At 53.0% G+C, this 13,773-nt stretch overlaps 1 protein-coding gene across 5 annotated transcripts in view; it reads left to right on the top strand.

Annotated features, from left to right (window-relative positions):
- C1H11orf65 (chromosome 1 C11orf65 homolog) overlaps nucleotides 1–13,773 on the top strand; it is a 40,988-nt gene that overhangs the window by 13,380 nt on the left and 13,835 nt on the right. For 4 of the 5 annotated variants that reach the window (XM_030561107.1, XM_030561098.1, XM_030561090.1 and 1 more), the window contains 3 exons: nucleotides 8,815–8,893; nucleotides 10,317–10,409; nucleotides 12,272–12,325. In XM_030561107.1, coding sequence (XP_030416967.1) covers nucleotides 8,831–8,893; nucleotides 10,317–10,409; nucleotides 12,272–12,325 — 210 coding nt within the window. In that variant the 5' untranslated portion in view covers nucleotides 8,815–8,830. Of the gene's footprint in view, nucleotides 1–8,814; nucleotides 8,894–10,244; nucleotides 10,410–12,271; nucleotides 12,326–13,773 lie in introns of those variants that run through there. The other variant, XM_030561081.1, reaches the window with a different exon arrangement.

Here is a 13,773-nt window from a genome sequence, read left to right as displayed (position 1 = left end):
CCGCCCCGATAAATTCCACCTTTTGCGTGGGCCTCAGAGTGGATTTGTCTGTGTTTATCAGGAGGCCCAGACTTGCAAATACGGCGGTGATCAGGCGGACATGGCTGCTGACCTGCTGCTCCGACGTGCCCCGAATCAACCAGTCGTCCAGATAAGGGAACACGTGGACACGGTTGCGTCGAAGATGCGCCACGACAACTGCCATGCATTTTGTAAACACCCTTGGGGCCGTGGACAGGCCGAAAGGGAGGACTGCAAACTGATAATGAAGAGCCCCCACAACGAAGCGGAGAAAGCGTCTGTGGCGCGGCCAAATGGCAATATGAAAATACGCGTCCTGCATGTCGAGGGCGGCGTACCAGTCTCCCGGATCCAGGGATGGAATAATGGTCCCCAGGGATACCATGCGGAACTTCAACTTCACGAGGTATTTGTTGAGTTCTCGCAGGTCGAGGATAGGCCTGAGGCCCCCCTTGGCCTTGGGGATCAGAAAGTAGCGGGAATAAAACCCCTTGCCTTTCTCGTTTTCCGGAACCGCCTCTATGGCTCCTTTGCTGAGGAGCGTCCGCACCTCCTGTCGAAGGAATTGCTCGTGAGAGGGGTCCCTGAAGAGGGACGAGGAAGGAGGGCGGGAAGGAGGAAACGAAACAAACTGCAGGCGGTATCCCGTCTGCACCAGGTTTAAGACCCAGCGGTCCGATGTTATTTGGGACCACGCCGGGAGGAAAAACGAAAGGCGGTTTGAAAACGGGGGGAAAGGATCCATAGGGGAAACTGCTACAGCGCCCTCGGGCGCACCTTCAAAATGAAGGCTTAGGACCAGGCGGGGGTTTCGAGGAGCCTTGGTTCTGCCCCCCTTGGTTCCCAGACTGCCTGCGCCTGCCGTTCCTGCCGCGGCGCCTGTAAGGGTCCTGCCGCTGGCGGAACTGGGAAAACGGCCTACGGTACGGCTGCTGCTGTGGCCTAAAGGGTCTACGCTGCGTCACGGGGGTGTGCATCCCGAGGGACCGCGCAATGACCCGGTTGTCCTTCAGACTCTTGAGTCTGGGGTCTGTCTTTTCCGAAAACAGGCCCTGGCCTTCGAAAGGAAGGTCCTGTATCGTGTGCTGGAGCTCTGGCGGAAGGCCGGAAACCTGCAGCCAGGAGATGCGACGCATCGTAACTCCCGACGCGAGGGTACGGGCAGCCGAGTCCGCAGCGTCCAAGGATGCTTGTAAGGCCGTGCGCGCGACCTTTTTGCCCTCGTCCAGGATGGCCGTAAACTCCTGGCGAGCATCCTGTGGCAGCAGCTCTTTAAATTTGTCCACTGCCACCCAGGAGTTAAAAGCGTACCTGCTCAGCAGGGCCTGCTGATTAGAGACCCTGAGCTGCAGGGCCCCAGCCGAATATACCTTACGGCCAAGGAGGTCCATCCGCCTGGCCTCTCTGGATTTGGGGGCCGGAGCCTCCTGGCCGTGACGCTCCCTATCGTTCACCGACTGCACCACCAGTGAACCGGGAGTCGGGTGAACGTGCAAGTATTCATACCCCTTGGAAGGGGCCATGTACTTTCTCTCGACTCCTTTCGCTGTCGGAGGGATGGAGGCCGGGGACTGCCAGATAGTATTGGCATTGGCCTGAATGGTCCGTACAAAGGGCAGGGCGACCCTGGTGGGAGCATCCGAAGAGAGGATGGTAACAATCGGGTCCTCTATCTCCGAGACCTCCTCTGCCTGCAGACTCAGGTTTTGGGCCAACCGCCTGAGGAGGTCCTGGTGCGCCCTGAGATCCAGCGGGGGGGGACTGTTGGAGGAGGTACCCGCCACCGCCTCATCCGGGGAGGAGGATGAGGAGACCCCAGGCACGATAGTGTCCAACTGAGGGTCTTCCTCAGCCCTCGCCTCTACCTCCGGAGCCACAGCGGAGTCCTGCTGTTTGGACCCTTCCTCCGCCTCCGGGGAGGGAGGGGGGCGAGACAAGGAGGCTTCAGGGGCCCTACGCTCCGCATTCGCCGGTGTGGGAGGGAGCTGCTGGGGGCCCTGGGCCTGATGGTATGCCCAGGGTGTCCAGAATCCCCACTGTGGTGGGCCTTGGTCTTCCAGCGGCGGATCCCCGAAGAGCGCCGCCTGCCGGTCGGTGCCGAGCGCATACGCACTGTCCGCCTGCGAAGATACGGACGGCTGTCTCGAGGGCCACGGCGGGGCCGACCCCGGATGGTACGGGCCGGCGCGGGTCGGCACGGAGGATCGTCTCGGTGCCGGGGACCGGTGCCGGGAGTCGTATCGGTGCCGGGATCGGGACCGGGACCTGGATCTGTCACGGTGCCGGGATCCTGATCGGTACCGGGTGTCGCTTCGGTAGCGGGACCTGCCACCGGCTCGGTGCCGGGAGGTCGACCGGGACCTACCACCGGCTCGGCGCCGGGAGGTCGACCGAGACCGGGACCTGCCACCATCTCGGTGCCGGGAGGTCGACCGGGACCTACCACCGGCTCGGCGCCGGGAGGTCGACCGAGACCGGGACCTGCCACCAGCTCGGTGCCGGGAGGTCGACCGGTGCGGCGAGTAGCGATGGGACCTGCTCCTGGAGTCGCGGTGCCGGTGACGCCGACTGGAGCTTGACCGCGACCGTCCGGAGGTCGACCGTTGCCGCGAGTGCGACCGGTGCCGCTGAGGGGAGCGGTGCCGGGACTGCGAGCGGCGTCGGGATCTGGAGCGCCCAAGACGTCGGGACCTAGATGGCGAAGGACTGTCTCTGGGCGGCGCCGACATCATGGGCTTGCCCCTGGACACGACCCGCACCGGAGGTACCGGGGGTGGCAGCCGAGTGGGCTCCGTCAGGGCAATAAGGTCCCGAGCCGAGGCGAAGGTCTCCGGTGTTGACGGGACCACTATCTCAACCCCAGATCTCATGGGGGAGCTCGGCGGCACCGGACTCAACGGACCCGCCAGGCCCGGAGTCAACGGTGCTGACGGTGCCGGCGGTGCCGCGGCCGATGTCGAGGCCGGGCGCTCAAGCCGGGTCTGCCTGGCCGGAGTAGCAGACTTCGACGGCCTAGGCTGTGATTCCGGTGCCGGAGAAGGTCGGTGCCGAGGAGTCTTCTCGGTGCCGGAGCGATCCGGTGCCGGTGCCGAGACCACGGTCCGCGAAGTCGACGGGTCAAGTGCCGCCTCCATGAGGAGAGTTCGGAGCCTCTGATCTCTCTCCTTTTTTGTCCTGGGCTTGAAAGCCTTACAGATGCGGCACTTGTCAGACCTGTGCGATTCCCCGAGGCACTTCAGGCACGCTTCGTGGGGATCGCTGGTGGGCATGGGCTTCTTGCAGGCCGCACACTGCTTGAAGCCCGGCGAAACAGGCATGAGCCTGGCGCCGAGTGCCGGGAAGGGCTAAGCCCCCGGCCAAGAACTATTTAACAACTATTGACTAAACTATTTACTTAACAACACTAATTAACACTATATAGAACTAGAGATAAGCGATTGAAAACTAGGAGAGCTAGGGACGTGGAGGACAGCTAAGCCGCGCTCCACAGTTCCAACGACCGACACGGCGGTAAGAAGGAACTGAGGAGCGGGCGGGCCGGCAGGGGTATATATAGAGCGCCATGGCGGCGCCACTCTAGGGGGCGACCTGCCGGCCCACTGGAGTTGCTAGGGTAAAAAAGTTTCCGACGAACGTGCACGCGCGGCGCGCACACCTAACTGGAATGGATGTGAGCAATCACTCGAAGAAGAAGAGCTCTGATCTCAGAGACCCGTCTGGCCAAGACTAGGTTGAGGTCCCAGGGCGGGGCTGGGCGGTGCACCCGAGGGTGCAAGCGCTCCAAGCCCTTGAGGGACCTCGAACCCATAGAGCGTGGGACACTGAACGTCCATCTTAGCCTGCTGGAAGGTAGGGATGGCCACTGAGAGTATCCTCAGCGATGATACCGCCAGATCCTGCCGCTGAAGGCCAGAGGCAGGCCAAATAGAGGGGATCGAGACCTCAGCAGGAGCAAGATCGAGCATACTGCAGCTGTAAAGGAAACGCTTCCACCTGGCTCGGTACGTTGACCAGGTGGAAGGCTGCCTGTCACCCCGACTCAGGTACGCAGGAGCCACCGTGAGGCGAAGAGGCTGCAGGTCCGAGTGACGAAGCCTGTCATTGCCCTGAGTGATGAGGTCTGGGCTGACAGGCCGAGCAACGTGGTATGTCAGTGCTGCCTGGACCACTCTGGAGTGATCATGATGATGCACGCTCTGCCCCTGCGGAGTTTGAGCAGGACGTAACGAACCAGTGGAAACAGTGGGGAGGCATAATGCAGTTGGCCGTTCCACGGCATCAGGAATGCGTCCAAGATCGATTCCGAGGAGAGACCTTGGAAGGAGCAGAACACCTGGCATTTCCTGCTCTCGCGGTGAGCGAACAGGTCTGTGTGAGGAAACATCTCCACTTCCGGAAAGCGGGACGCCTCACATGGGGCAGAGTGATCACTCGTAAGACAGGAAAAACCTGCTGAGTCAAAGAGTTAAGACGTTCCGAACGCCTGGGAGAAAGGACGTCGCCAGCTCCATCGAGTGGGCCATGCAAAAGACCCGGAAATGGATGGCCTCCTGACAAAAAGGGGGGGAGGACTATGTCCCCCCCTGAATACTTATGAAGCACCTGGCCCTTGTGTTGGCTGTAAACACCGAGATACAACGGCCTCGCAGCTGCCGTTGGAACCCCTGGCATGCCAGGCGGACTACTCTCATTTTTGGGGCATTAACGAGGAATGCCAGCTTCTTAGAAGACCAAAGGCCTTAAGCTCGGAGGCGACCATGAGCACTCGAGCAGAGAGATGATGTGTCCGCCGTCAGGGGCAGTGAGGGCTGGGGCGGATGAAACCGCATCCCTGTCCACACCAAAGAGGGAGTTAGCCACCACTCTAGGGAGCCTAAGACGTTCGAGGGAACGGTGACTACCATGACCATTGGCTCCCTGTCCAAGCGGTACGCCGAGGTGGGCCGGACTTGGAGAGGACGGAGGCGGAGCTTGGCGTGTTTGGTTACAAACTTGCGGGCAACCATGGACCCAGGAGACTGAGACAAGAGCGAGCTGAGGTCGTTGGGAAAGCCTTCAGACCTCAGATGATTGTTGCCCTCGCCTAAAACCGCAGTTGTCATAAGCAGGCTCCGGCTAGGCAGGAGACCAGGATAGCCCCTAGGAAGCCCAACCTCTGCGTGGGAACCAGAGTGGATTGCTCTATAGTAATCATCAGGCCTTGATCTGTGAATAAGACCGTGACGATGCCCACGGCTGAGCGGTTTGTGTCTCAGAGTCTCCTCGGATAAGCGAATCGTCCAGATACGGAAAAACGCATATCCGACATCAGCGACGGAAGGCGGCGACTATGGCCGTAAACCGGGAGTATTCACCGCTGGCTATACAGCGGAGGCATCTCCCGTGTGGAGGGAAGATGGCACTGCGAAAGTACGCGTCCTTCATATCCAGGGCGGCATAGTAGCCCCCAGGAGGCAAGGATGGAATAATGGTTCCCAGGGATACCATGTAGAACTTCAACCTTATCCTAAACCGGTTGAGTCCATGCAGGACCAGGGAGGTCTGAGACCTGTGATCGAGTGGGAGACTAGGGCATAACGGGAGTAAAACCCCTTGCCCCTTTCGTCCGCTGAAGGGGGACAGGGCTGGAGCAAATTAAAGGTGGTACCTATGCTCCATCGTGCGCAGGACCCAGCGATCTGAAAGTAACTGGGGCCATGCCAGGAGAAAGCGGGATCGGGATCCCGTCCTGCGACTGGTACACCGCCCTCCGGCGAACCTTGGAAGGTCCGTCTTTGGTCCCAGTGGTAATTGCGAGGGACCTTGACTTTGGCTTTTTAGGGGGCCTGACGTTTGTCTGCAACCACCTTGGCCTTGCCGTTTTCCAGAGTTCTGCCTCTGGCTAGGCACAGAGTATGGCGGCTGGGGCCATAAAGGCCTGCGTTTGGTCGCCGGCGTATACATGCTGAGACGCATTAGGACCCTATTGTCCAGCAGGCTTCGCAGTCTGGGGCTGTCTCTGCCGCGAAGATGCCTTTACCAACAAAGGGTAAATTCTTTCCCCCGTCCTCCAAGACGGCAGCGAACTCCAGGTGGGAGGTTCGAGGGAGAAACTCCTCCACCCAGGTGCTATAATTATCGCAGCTAAGCAAGGCTTGTTGCTTTGCTACCCAGAGGTGCAGGGCCCCTGCAGAGTACACCTTGCATTCGCCAAGGCTCTTTCTGCTTCGGGGCTGGCGCCCGCTGGCCATCATATCAGGATCGTGGTCCTGAGCATAAAATCTGCGCATATGGGCTGACACGGATGCGTGTCCGGACGGCCATGGAGGTACTAAAAGAAGGCATGGGCCGAGTCTCTGACTCACTCGGACCTTGCCCAACTCGGCACCGGGGACCGGCATCGGGAGGCGTATCGGTACCTGGAACGAGATCCAGACCCGCAACCAGAACGGTGTTGGGAGGTCGACCGAGATCTCGAGGCTCGGAGAAGAGCTACAGGAGTCAAGGTACCTGCCCCGGTGCCAGATGTCGGAACGGTGCCGATAGCGGGTCGGCGAACGGGATACCGACCGGTACAGCGAGTGTGACCAGTACCGAGGAAAACAGCACCGGGACTGCCAGTGGTGTCCGGCGTGCCGACAGGACTTGGAGTGTCTGCGGGACCGTGATCATGAACGGTGCCGCTCTGCTGTACTGACAGGGGACAGTCCCTTGAAGAGACTGTATTACCCGTACCGGCGGTGCCCGGGTCAGGCAGCACTGACTCTGTCATGGCACTGAGAGCCCTCGCCGTTGGTAACATCTCCGGCGTGCAGGGAACAGCAGGCTCAACCACAGTGCGTACTGGGGAGCTGTCAGGCACCGGATTCGACGGCCCTCGTGGGGCCGGGATCCACGGTACCGAGGTCATCAGAGCTTCGGTAGGAGCCGGTGTCGGGCGAACCGAGTTAGATAAGCTGTCTGGCTGCGGTGCCGTCAGCACTGAAGCAGCGGAAGTAATACGCTCAACCACGGCGCGTGCCAGGGAGCCGTCGGGCACCGGATTCGATAGCCCTTGTGGGACTGGAATCGACGGTGCCGATGTTGTCGGTGCCTCAGAGGCTTCGGTTGGCATGGAAGCAGCCGGAGCAGGAGCTCAACCACGGCGCGTGCCGGGGAGCCGTCAGGCACCGGATTCTATGGCCCTTGCGGGACCGGGATCGACGGTGCCGACGTCATCGGTGCCGCAGCAGGTGTCGGTGCCGGGCGATCCGACGTAGACTAGCCCTCTGGCCGCGGTGCCGTTGGCACGGAAGCAGCCGGAGCATTAGCTCAACCACGGCGCGTGCCGGGGAGCCGTCAGGCACCGGATTCTACGGCCCTTGTGGGACCGGGATCGACGGTGCCGACGCCATCGGTGCCGCAGCAGGTGTCGGTGCCGGGCGATCCGATGTAGACGAGCCCTCTGGCTGCGGTGCCGCTGGCACGGAAGCAGCAGGAGCAATACGCTCAACCACGGCGCGTGCCGGGGAGCCGTCAGGCACCGGATTCTACGGCCCTTGTGGGACCGGGATCGACGGTGCCGACGCCATCGGTGCCGCAGCAGGTGTCGGTGCCGGGCGATCCGACGTAGACGAGCCCTCTGGCTGCGGTGCCGCTGGCACGGAAGCAGCAGGAGCAATACGCTCAACCACGGCGCATGCCGGGGAGCCGTCAGGCACCGGATTCTACGGCCCTTGTGGGACCGGGATCGACGGTGACGACGTCATCGGTGCCGTAGCAGGTGTCGGCGCCGGGCGATCCGACTTAGACGAGCTCTCTGGCTGCGGTGTCGCTGGCACGGAAGCAGCAGGAGCAATACGCTCAACCACGGCGCGTGCCGGGGAGCCGTCAGGCACCGGATTCTACGGCCCTCGTGGGACCGGGATCGACGGTGCCGACGTCGGCGGTGCCGGGCGAGCCATCTTAGACGAGCTGTCTAGCTGTGGTGCAGCTGGCACCGAAGCAGCAGGAGCAGTAAGCTCTACCACGGCGCGAGCCGGGGAGCTGCCAGGTACCGGATTCCATGGTCCTGGGGGACTGGAATCGACGGAGCCGAAGTCATCGGTGCCTCTGCAGGTGACGGTGCCGGATAACGCAACTTAGGCGAGCTCTCTGGCTGCGATGCAGGTGGCACGGAAGTAGCGGGAGCAGGGGGCTCAACCACGGCGCGTGCCGGGGAGCTGCCAGGCACCAGCAGGAATCGTAGACTCTCTCGACCTCGGAAGAAGGGCTACTTCCTGAACCCCGCTAACTAAACTAACCATGTTAGCAAAGAAACACGTATAACCATACAAATATATATATAAAAGTGTTATAACTGCATAATTATATACGAGAAAACGAGTAGCTAGGGAAGTGGAGGTCAGCTAAGCCGCGCTCCACTGTTCCAACGACCGACACGGGCGGTAAGAAGGAACTGAGGAGCGGGTGGGCCGGCAGGAGTATATATGGAGCGCCATGGTGGCGCCACTCTAGGGGGCGACCTGCCGGCCCACTGAGTTGCTAGGGTAAAAGTTTTCCGACGAATGTGCACGCGCGGCGCGTACACCTAACTGGAATGGATATGAGCAATCACTCGAAGAAGAACCTATTTTTTCTCCATCTTAATTCAAGTCTTAAAAGCTAATGTGGGTGAGGTAACACAGCTACACCACCACTCTTAAAAGACAGACATTTTTTTAAAAGTGATTTTTACCATATACTTTCTTTAAACTGGTTATAAAAGAAAAAGGCTGTGCAAATAGCAACAGAGACAATATTGAATAGTTGTGAACAATAACCTTATTTTTTTAGGCATTTGTAAATACCAATGGAAGAAGAGAAATGGAACCAGGCTGCAAGAGTCATTCAGAGGTGCTGGAAAAGATGTATTGTGAGTGTGAAGTACTATTTTATGTTTAATCATATATTTTAATCATTAAACACTTAAGTAACAATTTTGATATTTTTCTCCTCTATAAACCAAAGTGGTGATGGAAAGTCTGCCAGGAGCAGGAACTCCTGTGGTGTTAATCTCACTTCCAATACAGTTGTCCACATACATAGTGCTGATGCTGACCAGAAAACATAATAGAGAGTTAACTATCCACAGAAGCCTGCATATACAGTATATTAAAAATGATATGTAATTTTATATTGTCAAAAGCAGGTAGAATTCCATAGCTGCCACAGGAAAAAAAAAATCACATCACATTACCAAAGGGGGATGGTGTATTCATTTAGGTGGAATGTGTGGGCTTCCTTCAGCAGTGTTTTGGTCTTTTTATTCTGTGTTCTGCACAGTCTATAGTAGCGCATAGCATGCAGTGAGGCACCAATTACAATAGCTTTAGGAACAGAGGAACAGCCCTCATCAGGAGGGTAGGGTGACTACTGTATTACTGGGGAAAGTTGCCATTTAAAGAGTTGTAAATTGTTAATGATGGGATGATGGTAAAGCGAGGCAAAGAAGGAAGTTGAACAGAAATGGGAAGTGTAAAAGGCACTTAGATACCATGGTGATAACCTAGTTCACAGAGAAAGAAATGGACAGACTTTTAAAAGGTTATTGTAAAAGTAATCCCCTAAGTCCAAAGCTGAGGAAGAAAAGGTGGTCTCGTGGGGAGTCTTACCAAAGAGGTCTTTTCAAGGATAACTATGGTAAATTAGGAAAGAGTCCTGTGGCACCTTATAGACTAACAGATGTATTGGCGCATGAGCTTTTGTAGGTGAATACCCACTTCGTCGGATGCATGTGACGAAGTAAGTATTCACCCATGAAAGCTCTTGCTCCAGTATGTTTGTTAATCTATAAGGTGCCGCAGGACTCTGCTGCTTTTACAGATCCAGACTAACATGGCTACCCCTCTGATATATGGTAAATTAGGAGATTTAAATGTTCTACTTTAAAATTCCCCCTAGTATATGGCAGCAATTCCATGCTTTTAATTTGTATCCATATGCATTTCTTTCTCTGAAAGCCATCTCACTTTTAAGTCACTATGACTTAATACCAAAATAAACAATATAAACTTAGTTTTTCAATATGCACTAGACTCAGTTTTTGTTACACACATTTGACTGAATTCAGCAGTGCTGTAATGTTATTAACTTCACTCTTCAGGACTGGGATGAGTACACTAGGCACAAGTTTAACTCTGAGAGACCATTTGATGGATTGTGCCCCACACTGTGCTTCTGTGAAATTCTGTGTGGTTTGGCATGGGAAAACCCTGAATAGTGTCATGACTATGTTCAAAATGTGGAAAAAATCCAGGAACAACAGTTTTTCTTGGTATATTTATACTTCTCTACAGAATGTCCGTGTCTTTCGATACTACAAAGAACTAATAGGTTTTAGAGGAGTTGGGGACCCTCATCTTCTGATGAAATTCATTGACCCTAGAGAGGTAAGGGCTATATTTACTGATGTATTTTCATTGCTATATCTGTGTACATGTTACACATGTACTGTACAAAATAGTTCAAGATGTTAATTTTAATTTCATAGCATCATAGAATATCAGGGTTGGAAGGGACCTTAGGAGTTCATCTAGTCCAACCCCCTGCTCAAAGCAGGACCAATCCCCAACTAAATCATCCCAGCCAGGGCTTTGTCAAGCCTGACCTTAAAAACCTCTAAGGAAGGAGATTCCACCATAGGTAACTCATTCCAGTGCTTCACTCCCCTCCTAGTGAATTTTTTTCCTAATATCCAACCTAAACCTCCCTCACTGCAACTTGAGTCCATTACTCCTTGTTCTGTCATCTGGCACCACTGAGAACAGTCTAGATCCATCCTCTTTGGAACCCTCTTTCAGGTAGCTGAAAGCAGCTATCAAATCCCCCCCCTCATTCTTCTCTTCTGCAGACTAAATAATCCCAGTTCCCTCAGCCTCTCCTTATAAGTCATGTGCTCCAGCCACCTAATAATTTTTGTTTCCCTTCGCTGGACTCTTTCCAATTTTTCCACATCCTTCTTGTAGTGTGGGGCCCAAAACCGGACACAGTACTCCAGATGAGGTTTCACCAATGTCAAATAGAGAGGAATGATCACATCCCTCGATCTGCTGGCAATGCCCCTACTTATACAGTCCAAAATGGCATTAGCCTTCTTGGCAACAAAGGCACGCTGTTGACTCATATCCAGCTTCTTGTCCCTAGGTTCTTTTCTGCAGAACTGCTGTCTAGCCACTCGGTTCCTAGTCTGTAGTAGTGCATGGGATTCCTTTTGTCCTAAGTGCAGGACTCTGCACTTGTCCTTGTTGAACCTCATCAGATTTCTTTTTGCCCATTCCTCTAATTTGTCTAGGTCCCTCTGTATCCTATCCCTAACCTCCAGCATATCTACCACTCTTCCCAGTTTAGGGTCATCTGCAAACTTACTGAGAATGTAGTCCACGCCATCTTCCAGATCATTAGTGAAGATATTGAACAAAATCGGCCACAGGAATGACCCTTGGGGCACTCTGCTTGATACCAGCTGCCAACTAGAAATGGAGCCATTGATCCCTACCCGTTGAGCCCAACCATCTAGCCAGCTTTCTATCCACCTTATAGTCCATTATCCAGCCCATACTTCTTTAAGTTGCTGGCAAGAATACTATTGGAGACCGTATCAAAAGCTTTGCTAAAGTTAAGGAATAACATGTCCACTGCTTTCCCCTCATCCACAGAGCCAGTTATCTCCTTATAGAAGGCAGTTAGGTTAGTCAGGCATGACTTGCCCTTGGTGAATCCATGCTGACTGTTTCTGATCACTTTCCTCTAACTGCTTCAGAACTGGTTCCTTGAGAACCTGCCCCATGATTTTTCTAGGGACTGAGATAAGGCTGACTGGCCTGTAGTTCCCCGGATCCTCCTCCTTCCCTTTTTTAAAGATGGACACTACATTTGTCTCACTGTCTTTTATTTGGGGCATAGTATTGGGAGACAAGGATCATTACAGCATTGTAAATCAAATACATTTTTTGACTGTTCCATCATTTGAAGTCCAAGATTTACTGATGTAGGATACTTTGTGGATTGCACACAACTGAAACCATATGTCAAAAAAAGAAATATATAGTAGTTACAAAAGAAAGTATCAGTAAACAACAAAAGTAAAAGCATATCCAAGGTAGAATTAGAGTGAAAAAGGAAAGGAGAAGGCTGAGCCCATAGAAATCAGTTGTTTTCTAGGAATTAAGGACACCACTCATTTCATTTCATTACTGTATCTTTCTGTCTTGATTTGGAAGCATTGTGGCTGAATGTCTTTTTCTTCTTGCAGGCAGAGTTACTAGATGCTGCAGCAGGTGTTTATGTCCGATTCAGACTAGGTGGTGTAAGTAGTGTTTTAAAGAATATTGAAATATTGACATTCATTCTATATCTCGGTAATCACAACTTAATGGACTTATATTAATTGTATTCTAACAAACTAGCAAGGTTAGTATTTTATAACCAGGGTGCTTACTTGTTCCCATAATACAAGAACTAGGGGCCACCAAATGAAATTAATGGGCAGCAGGTTTAAAACAAATAAAAGGAAGTTCTTCTTCACACAGCGCACAGTCAACTTGTGGAACTCCTTGCCTGAGGAGGTTGTGAAGGCTAAGACTATAACAGCGTTTAAAAGAGAACTGGATAAATTCATGGAGGTTAAGTCCGTTAATGGATATTAGCCAGGAGGGGTAAGGAAGGGTGTTCCTAACCTCTGTTTGTCAGAGGGTGGAGATGGATGGCGGAAGAGAGATCACTTAATCATTGCCTGTTGAGTTCACTCCCTCTGGGGCACGGTCGGTAGACAGGATACTCATTCTTATGTTCTAAATTAGCCTCCTAAATCCATTCTTAAGCACCTGACTAAATGGTCTGACTTTTCATTTGCATTTGTGGGTGCTCTCATTGCTCTGGATTTGATAATCAGGGGTGCAGTCCTGGCCTTATTTATGTCAACAGGAATTTTTCCATTGGTTTTAATGGGGCCAGGATTTCACCTCAAACCTTTATTTAAGTGACTAAATATGGATTTAGTTTGAAAATTTTGACCCAAGAATCTGCTTAGATTTTGGCCTTAAGTATTTGCCTATTAGTATTATACAGCTGAACAGTCACTCTGGAATAGCAAAAGCCCTGTGTAAGTCTCTTACTTTCAAAATATCTAATACAGGATTGTAAATCTATTGCTACAGCACTTGAAAAAGCTGGAAAGAAGCTGATTTATTGTTAATATTCTTCCCTACTGCCTGGCTAGCAATTTCTAGTAAATTGTATTTGGCAGACTTCTACCCTGTAATTATTTGGTTTCTGCTTCTGACCTACTCTTCCCTGGCTAATAACAACTTACGAATAATACATCATTAGTAAACCTCACCTTGGTGACATATGATATTAATAAAACATCAGAGAAACAGTTTGCTCTCTGGTGGACGGCATGGTGTAGAGATCAAGATGCTGAGCTGATTTATTACTTACAAGATTATCCAGTTCAGTGAAAGTAAGCGTGGAGGTGGATGAAGTTTTTAGATTGGAATTACAGAGCCAACACATTCTTTTCTTTATTTACCAAACATTAGCACCATGACAAAATATAAATTTGAAAAATGGTTATTTTAATCAGAACTGTCCTAGCATTTTAAGCTGTCATATTTGCAGTATATTTACGAGACCGTCCAACATGACCTTATATTTCTAGGTTTCCATCTCTAGTGTTAGAGAGACGATTATCTTTAATCATAACATTTTCCATTTAAAAAGTAATATTAGCAGAGGGAGGGAACGTATGCTTTA

The sequence above is a fragment of the Gopherus evgoodei genome, chromosome 1 (genome assembly GCF_007399415.2).
Source record: "Gopherus evgoodei ecotype Sinaloan lineage chromosome 1, rGopEvg1_v1.p, whole genome shotgun sequence".
Classification (NCBI taxonomy): domain Eukaryota; kingdom Metazoa; phylum Chordata; order Testudines; family Testudinidae; genus Gopherus; species Gopherus evgoodei.
The sequence above is the reverse complement of the archived record's forward strand: the minus strand, read 5'-3'. Positions and strand labels throughout refer to the sequence as shown.